Source organism: Canis lupus, chromosome 14 (genome assembly GCF_011100685.1).
Source record: "Canis lupus familiaris isolate Mischka breed German Shepherd chromosome 14, alternate assembly UU_Cfam_GSD_1.0, whole genome shotgun sequence".
In the NCBI taxonomy this organism is placed as follows: Eukaryota; Metazoa; Chordata; class Mammalia; order Carnivora; family Canidae; genus Canis; species Canis lupus.
Window position 1 is genome coordinate 9,895,610 of NC_049235.1, and position 14,925 is coordinate 9,910,534.

At 34.0% G+C, this 14,925-nt stretch overlaps 1 protein-coding gene and 1 long non-coding RNA gene across 2 annotated transcripts in view; both read left to right on the forward strand.

The window, feature by feature from the left end:
• Positions 1 to 2,443: 2,443 nt before the first annotated feature.
• On the forward strand, positions 2,444 to 4,505 carry LOC100688776 (T-complex protein 1 subunit delta-like). The gene is given in 2 exon segments (XM_038557535.1): positions 2,444 to 2,448; positions 2,963 to 4,505. Coding segments are annotated over 2 exon segments (1,539 nt in total). The 3' UTR covers positions 4,497 to 4,505.
• Positions 4,506 to 6,278: 1,773 nt separating this feature from the next.
• Positions 6,279 to 14,925, forward strand: part of LOC119865745 — a 56,971-nt gene continuing 48,324 nt past the window's right edge. Inside the window, exon 1 of the long non-coding RNA XR_005369157.1 lies at positions 6,279 to 6,398. This is a non-coding gene — a long non-coding RNA (uncharacterized LOC119865745). The remainder of the gene's footprint in view (positions 6,399 to 14,925) is intronic.

A 14,925-nucleotide genomic window follows, 5' to 3' on the forward strand; every position in this document is an offset into this window, starting at 1 on the left:
TAAACAGTAACAAAACAAAACAAAACAAAAAACCCAATTTAATAAAAGGGCAAATATTTTAATAGCCACTACACCAAAGAAGATATGCAGATGACAAATATGTTCAGGAAAGATGTTCAACATAATTATTCTAAGTAAATTTAAGTTGAAATCAAAAGTAGACAACAGTACCACCACACACCTTTAGAATGGCTATAATGAGTACAATGGACAATACCAAGTGTAAGCAACAGTGTAAGGTAACAGGAATTCTCACAACCTACTGTGGGACACAGCCTCTTTGGAGAATAATCTGATAATTTCTTGGCAAGCTAAACAACATAATACTTAGCAATCATATTTCTAAGAATTTTCCCTAAAGAAAAGACAACTTGTATTCTTACAAATTCTTGCAAATGTGCACGTTTTTTTTATAGCAACTTTATTTAATAATTGCCCTAACTCAAACAACTTAAATGCCTTCCAATAGGTCAATGGATAAACCAACTATATAGTATACCCATACAATGGAATTCTACTCAGAAATAGAAATGAATAAACCCTTTATAACCAAACAACATGGATGAATCTTAAAAGACGTTTATGTTGAGTGAAAGAAACCAGTCAAAAAGTATACATACTGTATAATGCCATTTATATGAAATTTTTTAAAAGGGAAAATTTAAGGGACGGAGACCAGATCTGTGGTTGCCAGGTGTTGAAGTGAGAGAAAAGTTTCCCCATGTGGGGGCAGCATGAGAAAACTTAGACAGATGGGATTATTGTACACCCTTATTGAGGTGGTGGATATATGAATCCATAAATCTGTTAAAATTCATGAACTACATACAAAAGTCTATTACCTTACTTGTATAAGCTAAATAAAGATCACAAAGAGTTACTCTATCATACTATCAAATTGAAAATAAATATTTAGACTTTTTAAAATGTGGAACACTGTGAATTCTTATACACTGACATAAGAATGTCAGTTGACATAAAAATTTTGGGGAACAATTTGGCAGTATCTCAGAACCATCAATTCCCATTCTTATGCATATGCCTATATAAATCCTCATATAGGTGTGCATGGGAACATGTACAAAAGTGTTGATATTAATGTAATGCACAGTATCATTTCTATGTTAATTAGAAGTAAATTAGTAAATTTAATGAAATCACATAATGAAATGTTAAAATTGATAAAAATTTGCTAGTACCAATTTATCATTGAGTATGATGCTGACAAATTACTACTGAAAAGTGAAAGAAGATCAATGAGATATTATTTATTACATAGAAAAGCATAAATATGCAAAATATTAGGAATTTTTAGGAATCCATGTCTACCTCATAAAAGTATAAAGACACTCCTGATATTGACTACTATGAAATCGAGCAAAGATGTTACCTGAAGGGTATATGTGTGGTAGGGGAAGGCATGGAAGATTATATGATTAGGTAGGAATGCACAGAAAGATTTAACTATTTATTTAAGATTTAATTATTTATTGCTTAATTTATGTGGTGGATACTTGATTTTTGTCATATAATTATATATCTAAAACATTCTATACAACATTTTTAAAAGAAAAATAAGGAAAATTAATATGTAGTAAGGTGCTAATGACTCAAGAATTTATCTTTTCAAAAATTTCCTAAATTGTAAATAAATGTACAAATAATTAATCTTTATCTCAGTGGAGAATTTCAGGATGCAACAATGAGCTCAGATGGGGGCAGATAGTTGAAGGTGAGAGATCTTTACAGAGGCCCATCATCTGTAAATGAATTTGTAAACTGCCTCTACAAAGTGCTGGGCTTGAGTAGTAGAATTTGTGGGTTATGCTGCAATAGCATGCTTTTCTCTTACTCCCCCTGAAGGGAATTAAAATTTTAATCTGGCATTTTCAATCCTTTGCCATCTAATGTATATGAAGTATAATGTACTTTTGTATGGGAGGAATTAAAGAAGAACTGTCAATGAAATCTATTTACTATAGCTGGCAATAAGTATCTCTTTACATATTTCCGCTAAGAAATCTTTCCTGAATTATGGACACCCCAGGAACTTCAAATACAGCACAACCAAAGTGAAATTTATTCTCTTCATATACATTCTCACCATCCACACAAAGTTGGTGCTTCCAAACTCTAGCTTACAGTTTGTTGTCTCGGTAACTTCTGTTTCCTCACTATTACATAGAATTTTGAGCATAGTTTTGGTGATTCTAATCCTTATTTCTTCTATCTCTATAAAAAATAGAGCAACTTTACATCCTTTGGTTCTAAACTGTGACATCTGCATTTTTTTCTTGAAAAATGTGTTCCAATGTTTTTATAAAATTAAAATTAACCTGGAAATATCACACCCTAGAAATTAACATCCAGATATGTTGACCTCAATTTGAAGACACTGAATAATTTGGTTTCTAAAATATTTGAGAATTATTCTATTTCCAAAATGCGGTAAAATGAAATTTTATAGACTTTCTTTTCCCAGCTCCATTGGACTGCTTTTAGCTTTCTCTCCATGCTTAGTATTTTCCTCTTTCTTATCCTTGATTCTTATTTCTTATTGTCCTCTCTGTTTAGACCAACATTTTGTTTTCATGAAGTAATGATTCTACTTTCCCAAGTTGATGTGGTTCTCAAGATAAAATAGAAATGCTTTCTCTTCTAGGAAGTTTCATCACATTCCCCACAACAAATACAATATTGGCTTTTCTGTGTGATCTCAAAGCCAGTCTAGCTCTTGCCACGTTCTGACCCTAAATTTACACACCAGCACCTTGTTTAGCCAGGATTACATAAAGCTAATCTTCCATGTAAAATCTGGATTTCAAATTCATCATATCTCTCTTGCATATGAGATCAGTTACATAAATGGTCATTAAATTGAATGTCAAAGTTTGTTTTTCTTGTTCTGTTTTCTTGACACATAAGGGAGGACAGGAAAAGGGAAGCATTTTAAAAAGTGAAGAACAAAGCCAGCGCAGATCTGCTTCAGCAACATCTCTGCGGCCAAAGCTGTTGCTGATGCTATTAGAACAAGCCTTGGAGCAAAAGGAATGGATAAAATGATTCAAGATGGAAAAGGTGATGTGACCATTACAAATGATGGTGCCACCATTCTTAAACAAATGCAAGTGTTACATCCAGCAGCCAGAATGCTGGTGGAGCTGTCTAAGGCACAAGATATAGAAGCAGGAGATGGCACCACACCAGTGGTCTTCATTGCTGGCTCTCTCTTAGATTCCTGTACCAAGCTTCTTCAGAAAGGGATTCATCCAACCATCATTTCTGAGTCATTCCAGAAGGCTTTAGAAAAGGGTATAGAAATCTTGACTGACATGTCTCGACCTGTGGAACTCAGTGACAGAGAAACTGTATTAAATAGTGCTACCACTTCCTTGAACTCAAAGGTTGTGTCTCAGTATTCAAGTCTGCTTTCTCCAATGAGTGTAAATGCAGCGATGAAAGTGACTGACCCAGCCACGGCTACTAGTGTAGATCTTAGAGAGATTGAAATAGTTAAGAAACTTGGTGGGACAATTGATGACTGTGAGCTGGTAGAAGGGCTGGTACTTACTCAGAAGGTGGCAAATTCTGGCATAACCAGAGTTGAAAAGGCTAAGATTGGGCTTATTCAGTTTTGCTTATCTGCTCCCAAAATGGATATGGATAATCAAATTGTAGTTTCTGACTATGTCCAGATGGATCGAGTGCTTCGGGAGGAGAGAGCCTATATTCTCAATTTAGTGAAGCAAATTTAAAAAACAGGATGTAATGTCCTCTTCATACAGAAGTCTATCCTGAGAGATGCTCTTAGTGATCTTGCATTACATTTCCTCAACAAGATGAAGATTATGGTGGTTAAGGATATTGAAAGAGAAGACACTGAATTTATTTGTAAGACAATTGGAACCAAGCCAGTTGCTCATATTGACCAATTCACTGCTGACATGCTGGGATCAGCTGAGTTAGCTGAGGAGGTCAATTTAAATGGTTCTGGCAAACTGCTTAAGATTACAGGCTGTACAAGCCCCGGAAAAACCGTTACAATTGTTGTTCGTGGATCTAACAAATTGGTGATTGAAGAATGCTCTATTCATGATGCCCTATGTGTTATTCACTGTTTAGTGAAGAAGAGAGCTCTTATTGCAGGAGGTGGTGCTCCAGAGATAGAACTGACCCTGCGGTTAACTGAATATTCACAAACATTGAGTGGCATGGAATCCTACTGCATTCGTGCTTTTGCAGATGCTATGGAAGCCATTCCATCTACGCTAGCTGAAAATGCTGGCCTGAATCCCATTTCTACAGTAACAGAACTAGGAAACCGACATGCCCAAGGAGAAAAAACTACTGGCATTAATGTCTGAAAGGGTGGTATTTCCAACATTTTGGAGGAACTGGTAGTCCAGCCTTTGTTGGTCTCAGTCAGTGCACTGACTCTAGCAACTGAAACTGTCCAGAGCATTCTGAAAATTGATGATGTGGTAAACACTCAGTAATCGGATTAACACCAGTCAAATGGTGCTGCTGTGGCCACTAACAGTGCGTCTGGAGTGGAAGATCACCTTTGTGTTCTTGCTGTTTGTAAGATTTGTTTCCTTTACGAATCCTTAGGCCTGGTCTTCCAGTTGGCACTTGCTTGAAAAATTGTATTGATACAACTTGATTAAAATATTAAATGTTTGATTTCAAAAGGAAGATTAATTTATTGGTCCTTGTCTCCCCAACAGTCTGTTACTTCTGATATTCTTAAAAAAAACTATGTGAGAAGAGAAAAAATGAATTCAAAAAATAAAAAAATAAATAAATAAAAAGGTGAAGAACAATAGTATGCACAATTTGTGAAAGAGCGTATAAAACCAATAAATACTAAAGTATTCTTGCCCTGTGGACTTTGATAAGGGATATCATACAATATGTACTGTGTGTAATTCTAAGACTGTATTGTACACCTGAATGAAGACAATGAATAATAATTACGATGATATTCAAATAATATTCTTTTTTACTCTCCTCTTGTAAAAATAAAGGCCAACAATTGAATTTCTGGCATAGGGACCATGCCCTTCATTCTGCCAGAAACATTTGTTTGGAAATTAAGAATTAACTTTTTTAGACCCTAGTTGGAAAGCTGACAACAAAGTCAAATTTAAAAATACAAAAGTTTACAATATCATTATTTGTGATTAATTTATTCTTAAAGTTTAATATATGAAAGATACAGTAAAACCACAGCCATCTGACTAAATAATGGCGTAAGAGGAAAGACTATGATGTTAGAAACTATTTTATTATCTAAAAATTTACATCTTTCAGTCACACCATCAGATATATTGGAGTCAGGATGATACATGTCTTCTTAGGGAACTTCCAAACTAGTCCCTGGCATTCATGTTTATTCTTGTTTTCCCCATTATCCCCCTACTGGCAGATGATTTTCATACAACACAAATCGAACTGTCTCAAATTTTCATGAAACCATTCATTAATGTTTCAAAAAATCCTTAATATGCTCTACATGGTCCTCTATCTATGGTTCATCTAGTTATCTTTATATTTTGCATTTCTTCCTCTTTGTGTTCTTTATTTCTATTCTCCAACTTAGAAGGACCATCTCCTTTATCTGAGTCTCTACCAATTTCTCTACCTTCCCTTTGTGCTTTCCTGATGAATGCAACACACTATTCATTTCAGTAAAAAGTGCTGAATCTCTTCTATCACAACTTATTCCTTAATGTTTGCTCATTCCACTTTTCAGGGCTCCATTTTCTGTTACTATATATTCTGGCTCTCATCATCCCAAATCCCATCCTTAATCTGTCAGTCATACTTTAGGATTAAACCATAAGTATAATTGAGAGTGTTCAAGTTCTTTATGAGGAATCCCCAAACATTGTGAAAAAAACAAGCTAAATGGCTAGTTTCTGTAGCAATAAGTATTCTAAATGCCAGTGTGGCTGTCCTTTGATTCTGATTCCAGTTTGGCATGGTGCTACATTTTTTCCTTTAGATATTTTTTCTTCTTACAAATAAAAACATGTAATTATAGAAAAACAAGAACCCAATAAAAAACATCTATGCCACCCAGTGTAACCATTCATGACATATTATTCCTCTTCCTCTTCTTCCTTCACTCTGCCTCCTCCTCCTCATACTTCTCCTTATCTTCTTTCTCCTTTCCCTTTTCTCTCTCTCCTTCTCCTTTTCTCTACTTCTCTCCTTCCCCTTCTCCTGTACTCTCACCTTCCCCTCTCTTTCTCTTTCAATATAAGGTTCAAAGAAAAAGATTCTGGAATGGTGCCAATGTTTGGTGATTACTCAAGCAGACATGTTCTTGGCTACAGAAGTGTTTTAAAAAGAAAACACTCCCAGAAGACTGTCATAAAGCCAGAGTATTCTCGGTAAGAAATATAATTTAAGCAATGTTAACAGGAGGATTATATTCCTACTATGATATTAGACCTCTTGTTCTATGGAGAAACATACTATTAATATATTGTGAGATATTTTCCTTAGATAGGTGGAAGAGCTATTCTGATATTTACATTTTTTGGAATGTATTCATTTAGGCAAATTTTTACTTTTCTTCCTACTAGATGAAACATCATACTTCTTGAAGACTTTATAGTTGTATTGGTCTTCCATTGCTGTGCAACAAATTAATGAAAACAAAGTAATACAAAATTATCTAGACTTAAATATTTGTGAACATATAGTATGCATTGGCAATTTTTAAAAAATATTTTATTTATTTATTCATGAGAGACACAGAGAGAGAGAGGCAGAGACACATGCAGGGGGAGAGGCAGGCTCTCCATGCAAGGAGACCGATGTGGAACTCGATCCCGAGTCTCCAGGATCACACTCTGGGCTGAAGGCAACGCTAAACCACTGAGCCATCTGGGCTGCCCACATTGGTAATTTTAATTAATGACTCAGACCTTTTACTTTGTATATATTTATACATATTTAAGTGTTTTTTGAAATGTATTTGTATTTATACATTCATTTAACATAGCTAAAATTTTAACATGTATTTACATATAATTTTCAGGTGCTATACTAGATATTTGGGATACATCAATCAATAAAATAGACAAGAATTTCAGCTTTCCTAGAGTACATTCATATAAATGGAGAAAAACAAATAATTAACTAAAACATATACCATGTCAAGCTGATATGTGTTGTTTACAGAAATAATGGAGGGATCTGTGATCGGTATGGTATAAGGGTTACTTACAGCCAACACAAATTTAATATAGATTAGAATCAGAGAATGGGGGATGAATGGGTGAGAGTTCTTGTCTTCTTGGGATGTACAGATATAAACAGAGATAAAAGACCTATAACAATAGTTCTTCACATCACAGGCATTGCTGATTGCTGTGGAGTTGAACTTATTGAAGGTATAGGTTTTTTTGCAATGGACAAAAGCCATGGAGATATGAGGGCTGCAGAAATGGGGATGGGGGAATTGACAGAGATGTCTAGAAGCCTGGTGGGGGTGGTGGTGGTAGTGTGGAACTTATGTAAAACTCCCTGAGTTGTGGGGTGCTGTCTTGAAGATGAGTTGGCCTTTTCTTAACACTGGTAAGGAGGTATACAATTTGGTGAGGATTATTTTGGAACACACAGAGAATTCTGACTCCTTGAACTTTGCATAATTATTACTAGGATCTTTTTTCAGTTATCAAACTTGAAAATAAAGAATTGAAATTCACACAGAATCACTCCATTTATCATTTAAAGAATTAAATTCAATTTAGAGGAGTTTGAAGGTGGACCCATAATGAAAATGAAAATGAAAGTGAAGCCAATGGTGAAAGACTACTTGAGCACTGATGATTAAAAAACTAAGTCATAAATGGGAAGTAATAGAGGGAATATTGAATGTGTGTATTCTTTTTATTAAAATTGCATTTTTTTAAAACTCACATAATAGATTTTGTTTAAGGTCCCAGAGAAAACCAGTGGGTTTCAGAACTGAATGAAAATATTGTGGCTAATTCTGAAATATAATGGTGATAATGATGATTCAAAATACTAAAGAAAAATGACTAAAGGAATGGAATCCACATAATATAAAGAAAGGTCACAACATTTAGATTTATTTAGCTAAAAGAAGGAAAAATTTTAAATGACTATGGAATGGCTTAATTGATGGCTACAAGTAAATGAAGGATCTTATGAATATATAACTACACCCATGAAACTTAACACTATAGCCAGTCATTTCAGTTAAACACTAAAAAGAGCATTCTTAGATGATAAGAGAAATAAAACACTGGAAGTTCTACTCAGAAAGCTTGGGGGGGATCCATTCCTAGAGTTCATTAAAAAGAGAATGACAACTCTCTGACTTGATAATTTAGTCGCTCATCTGCTTCAAGGAAAATGTTCGGATTTGATGAAATTTCTTTTCTTTTTTTTTTTTTAGTAGTTGTTGAGGTATAAATAACATGTAAAAACTGTATATATTTAAAATGTACAACTTAATGTTTCAATATATGTATATATCGTGTAATGATCACCAGAGTCAAACCAATGAACATATCCCAATATCTGTCATTATAAGGATGGAATGGAGATCCTAGGCATATTCCCTATATCACATGAAAGCCAGAGTTTTACTGGGATTGGTCTCGGATTGATTATTTAAGGTATGAATATGAAGGCATTATGTTTATGAATGGTAGAAGAAAAGCTTGGAAATTACATTCTGCCATGTAATTACTTAATATTTCTGCAGCATGTCCATAAAGTGGCACATGTCATCTGGAAATATATATTCAAATTTGAGAACAATACTACCAGTCCAATTCAACTTACAAATAGCATTTATTGCAACAGCTGTGGATCAAACACATATCTCTAGTCATCTAGCAGATGGCTGAATACATTTTTTATGATAATATGACTACTTCACTATAGGAAAAGGATTATCATAATTGTACAAACACTGTTTTCCCCTATTTCTCAAATCGAGAGAGTTATACATTTCCCCCTTGTTTCTTTCCATTCTTTTTGGTATCTCCATCATGTATACACTGAAAAGTAAATGCTGTTGAGTTAACTTACTTTAAAAAAAATATATTTATTGTTTTATTTACTGAAGTGGAATATGTGGTTACTGTATAACCCATCAATTCCACTGCTAGTTATAAACCCAAGCAAATGTTAGATACATTCACTGACATTTATAACCCAGAATATTCATAGCAGATCTTGTTCATATAGCCCCAAATTGAAAACAACCCAAATGTCAGTCAACAGTGGAAAAGATTACATTTTGAAATATTTCTTTATAAAACAGAATTCAGTATAGCACTAGACATGAATAAACTACTACTATTCTCAATAACCAGGATGAATCGTATTGATATACTATTAGGCAAAGAAATCACATACAAAAGAATAGTATTATATGATTGAAAAGCAGACAAAACTTGTCTCTCAAGTTTTTCTAACTAATCTGGCTAGTGGTTACTTTAGGTAGAAATAATGCCTGAAGATATATTGCCACTTATCTGTATGTATGTTATCCTTATGATTTGTTAGATGGTAGGGGTCCTCATTTGTTTCACACCAAGTGTCAATAGGTGAGACTATAGCAGCTTTGTAAAAGTTGATTTCAATAATTAACTCCGATAAACAACCCTTACCAATATAGAAAATCCAGGGCATAGAATAGAACAGTTTTAAAAATCTGCTTAGCATCATTGGTACAATTTCCTCGCATTTGGATCCTGAACCCTCTGAGGTTATTATCTTATGTAGTAGATTCTGCACTAGTACATTCATATCTTCAAATCTTTCTCACTAAAACTGATCCCTGTTTATCCAGTGTTTCAGTAGTAGGTAGAGACACTGCATAATTCTGCCATGGACCACATTTCAGAATTCCTGTGCTTTAATTCTCTTTAACCTGTGCACACTACATCTCTGAGAAATCAGGGAATAGGAATGCTTGTGATCAGTGGCCAACTTCTCCCCAAGTAGGGGCTGGAATGGGTGGCTGAGGACAAAATGTATATAAATCCCTATTGGTGAGAAAAAACCCACTTTTTGTTTGGAAATGAGGATGAAAACATAGCTCTATTTTTTCCACTGTGTATAGCTAAGCAATAATGCAATTTTATAATTTAATGACTTAGTTTACAAAATTAAGCCAGTTACTTTGACACTCTTTTTTTAGTACTACCATGGACTTCTTCTATAAGCAAGGTGAATTCAGGATTTGTTTGGCCCAAAATTTGTATAATCTGGAGGCACTCTCTAAAAATATATATCACAAAATTACAAATGCAAAATTAGGTACACAAGTGAGGTTTATTCAGAATGACATTTTGCTTCGTTGATTCAAGTAAGGGCCCCGTAAATGAAGAGTGCTAGACCTTACACCTCCATAGTTTATCATTAACGCTGCCTCTGCCACAGGTGTTTATTCTGGTCCTATTTCAGAAAATTCCATAGTTGGCTGCTCTGATACATATCTCTGAGGTCTGTACCTAAACCTGTTTTCATCCTTCTAAAATTCTAACTGCAGGATTTCTTATTTGAAAAAACAACCATAATCATCTCTCTATCTTTAATCGATGCTTAATTTCCTCATTTTCCCCCATCTGAGGTCTACTTGTTTGATATTTCTTTTAAAGGAATGTCCTTCTGTTACCTGCATGCCCATTTTTCTCACATTTTTGGACTTTGCAGGTGCTGGTAGCTTTATCTAAGAGACCTCTCTTCCTTGTCAGATGAAGAATTCTTACACAATCTTCAAGGCATAGTTTCACCATGATCCCCTTGCCTCTTGGAGTGCCAGTTACCCTTTCCTGCATGCTTCCACTGAAGCATTCACCTCATTGTGTTTTGACTGTTTACTTATCTTTCTCACAAACTGGATTCCTCAAGAACAAGTATTTTGCCTTTTTATTTTATATCCTTTGCTAATTATCACATACAGAGGCACAATAACAGATCCATAATACATAATCAGGCACCTCTTCTGACTGCCTAAATCTGACATCATAAATGTTATTTTTTTATGAAAAACTACCATGACAAAATATGACCTGCAATCATGTGAGTTTTTGCATTATTGTCCCTGTGAGCAACATATGTACATATATATATGTGTTTGTGCACATGTTTTATTATATTATTGTGACCTTGAGGGAAACATGTGAAAGGTGGAATACTGATTATTTGTTTTCTAAAGCTATGCTGAAATAGTATATAACATTCTTGAACAGAAGAACACTTGGAAATCACCTGCGCCTGTCTTCTCACTTCCAAATAATGTGTTTCAGTATTTATTCAAGAAAAAAAATATTGGCTGCCTAAGCAGCTGCAAATCACCTTGAACAGAAACATTCTAACCGTTTCAGAAAAAAATACATGGCACCAGTTATGCTTAAGAAACAAAAAGGAAACCATCCTGAATTAATATATAATGAAGGAAATGGTAATTATCTGATCCAAAGGTTTCCTGAATCTCACAGTTTTAATGTCTTTTGGAACTGCTTCATGCTGAGAATAGTACCTACTGAAAAGAATGTGAAATGAAACCACGTTGAGGTCTCTGGGGTTTTACAAAAAGTTACTGTCCCTTTTAAGAATGATCGAACCAAATGCTTTGTTCTCCAACTTCAGTGCAAGCTCAGGCTCATTTGCTTTTGAGTATGCTATATTATTAGAAAATTATGGAGAGAACCAAATGCATCAGTCATAACTCTATGCAGCTCCTAAAATAGAGATGGGAAGCATCACTGAATATTTCTTAGCTGAATATTATCATAAGTGGTAAACGAGGTTTCAATCCTCTTAAGTAAATATAATCCTTCTTTAAAAACATATTAGCTTCTCTCGCAGAAGCCAAACAGCCAGTTTAGTCATTTCACTCAGTCTTTATTTTTAAATATCCTGCAATATAAGTCAATTAGGTGGATTTCCTTACTTGACAGCAATAGATGACACAGTAGATGTCCTTGGGCATATTGCATAAGCTCTTAAAATCATATTCCAGCTTAGTGACATAAAATCATTTTGGTTTTAATGTAAGAGTCAGAAAATGATACCTATGTGAGTAGTTCATTAAATATAACTAGCCTAGAAGCTAATCTTTCATATTACTGATCTAAGGACTTAGGGAGTACTTTGGGTCAAAATCCTTCAAGCTATGTCTAATTGCAGAAGAAAATATACTTAACTACTTTTTTGCTTAAATAAGTGTTGTTTGTTTTCCACCAGTAATATTTAAGTAATCCTAAAGCTAAAACAAAGCAAAGCAAAACAAAACAAAAGTATTAAACTGAATGCTTGTTCTAGGAGAACTGAGAGGATTATCAGTAAAATATTTTTTGTATCAAGTACATCCTAAACCAAGCCAAATTAAAATTATAACTATTTCTCAAATAACAGCTTCAGTATTGTCTTTTCTTGAAACATTTCCTGATGACCTGGTCCTCATTAAACAATCATTTTTGTACATTACCATATCCCTTACGCTTTTACAACTTAATCCTAAACAGTTTATTTTTTAAAAAGATTTTATTTATTTATTCATGAGAGATACAGAGAGAGAGAGAGACAGAGACACAGGCAGAGGGAGAAGCAGGCTCCATGCAAAGGAGCCTGACGTGGGACTCATCCCAGGTGTCCAGGATCAGGCCCTGGGCTGAAGGCAAGCTAAACCACTGAGCCACCTGGGTTGCCCAATCCTATGCAGTTTAAATGATAATTTAACAACTCCTCATCATAACTGGGAAACTTTGTAAAATCAGTTTTATATTGAAATTTTCTAGGAAATCCTTTGCTCCCCGCCATTTAGCAAAAGGTAGGAAGTAGATCTATATTTTACAACTGTGATTGAATCTCTACTCCCTTTACATGAAAAAGATGTTTAATTCAAGCCATCAACCGAATTTCCTACTGCACAAGAATCACTAGGTGAATGGGAAACTTTCAGTTCACCAACTTCCAAAATGCTTTTTAGAAAATCCAAAGCTTTATTCTAGCTATCATTTCAGAATGTTCAGCAATATGAACTACCACATCACCTTGACCCATAGTTACATTTTCATGGTCATCTTAAAAATATATTCACTAGTGTCTAGGAAATTATATTCACTGTCTAGGAAATATATTCACTACTGAACTAGGAAATCCTAGTTCAAAGCATTTAGGAATCATGTCCTGGTAAATTAAATTATTATCTACATGTGATGGAATCCTCATTTAGAGAAAACAATATTTGACAGCTAACTTTGAAATTCAATAACAGTGCTTCAGTGATAGCGATATATAATAAAAATGGACCCAATCATTACAGCCATGACTTATGAGCTTGGGGAACTCTAACATTAATGCAAAGTATAACTCCCTATTCAATATTTATGAGGTATACAACACTGTATTAAATCTTAGGGGAATCCTAGATGTGTACCACATATGGCACATTCTTAGAAGCAAAATATTGAGACTAATACAAGTGATAAGAAAAACTACAAAAGCCTAATAATTGATTCTCAGCCTATTGTCAATGACAGCGATCAAGCAGTTTGTACTGTAATAGCTGTAAGTATTTTTTGTAATATCTTCACCAAAAATCCAAAGACACACTCCTAATTTGTACCTGGCATGTAGTCCTGGGTTATTCTGAAGTAGCTATGTGCTCTTAAACAAGTTTCTTAAGCTAGCTGGACTTCAGTTGAATAAATATTAAAATGAGGCAATCTCCTAGTGTTCACATAATTCTAACAATATCTAATTCTAATCTTCATATAGAACTCAACATTAATTGTATGCCCAGAGTATATGTGGCTGCAATGAGAATCCACTTTGACATTAACACAGTAGTGCCCATAAAACAGCAATACTAAAAAAAAAAAAAAAAAAAAAAAAAAAAAAAACAGCAATACTCTCATATGCTGAACCAAGTTTCTGGATATTCATTACTTTGTCACTATTAGATAGTATTATAGCTTTTCATTTAGGAAAATTGAGTGAATAAAGCAAATGAAGCCAAACAAGTATTCTAATAATGCAGAAGTTGCTCTCTAAAGTGATTAAAATGTGAACCTTAGTATATTCTGCATATTTAAAAAAGACATGTAATACGATTGTTTTCTCTTGTTTCTAGGCTATCTTTAAAGATTACTTTTTTTTTTCTTTAAAGATTACTTAATGCTAGTTGAGACTATTCCCAGCCCAAGTTAGTATCATTACAAACAGAACTTATGACAAAATAAATCATTCATTTTATTTACAGAATGACTTTCATAATTTGTTCTAAGAGTCTATTTTTCCTAAATGATTCAACCTTTTGTGTACACAACCATTTGTGTACCTAAGATAAATGAATATTATTTAACTGGGAACATTCTTTTTTCATGTAAGCTACAGCAGAGATTTCTAATAGACTTAAGGAAAATTTGGCAATTCTTTCATTGTCTAATAAACCTATCTGAACATATGTTGTTATATCTTCACAAAAACTTTCTAATTACTTACATATTCTTTCTGGGCAGACATTGTGAAGAGAAATACCACGTTGAAAATATTCTAATTTGGTTAAGGAGTGTCATACATTTTGACTATTGTTTCATCTTTTTTTTCTACATTTGGCAAATGCATTTTCTCAAGAAGAAAAATGTTTTTTTTTTTTTAAAAAAGATTTTATTTTATTTATTTATTTGAGAGAAAGAGTGAGTGAGTGAGTGAGATAGAACAAGCTGAGGGAGGTGCAGAGGGAGAGAGAGAAACAGACTCTCTGCTGAGCAGGGAGCCTGATGTGGGACTCTATCCAGGACCTGGGACCATGACCCTAGCCGAAGGCAGATGGTTAACCGACTGAACCATGCAGGCACCCTGAAAAATGTTTTTCAATAAATATTTCAATTTACTATAAATGAAATTATAGGAAGAGTC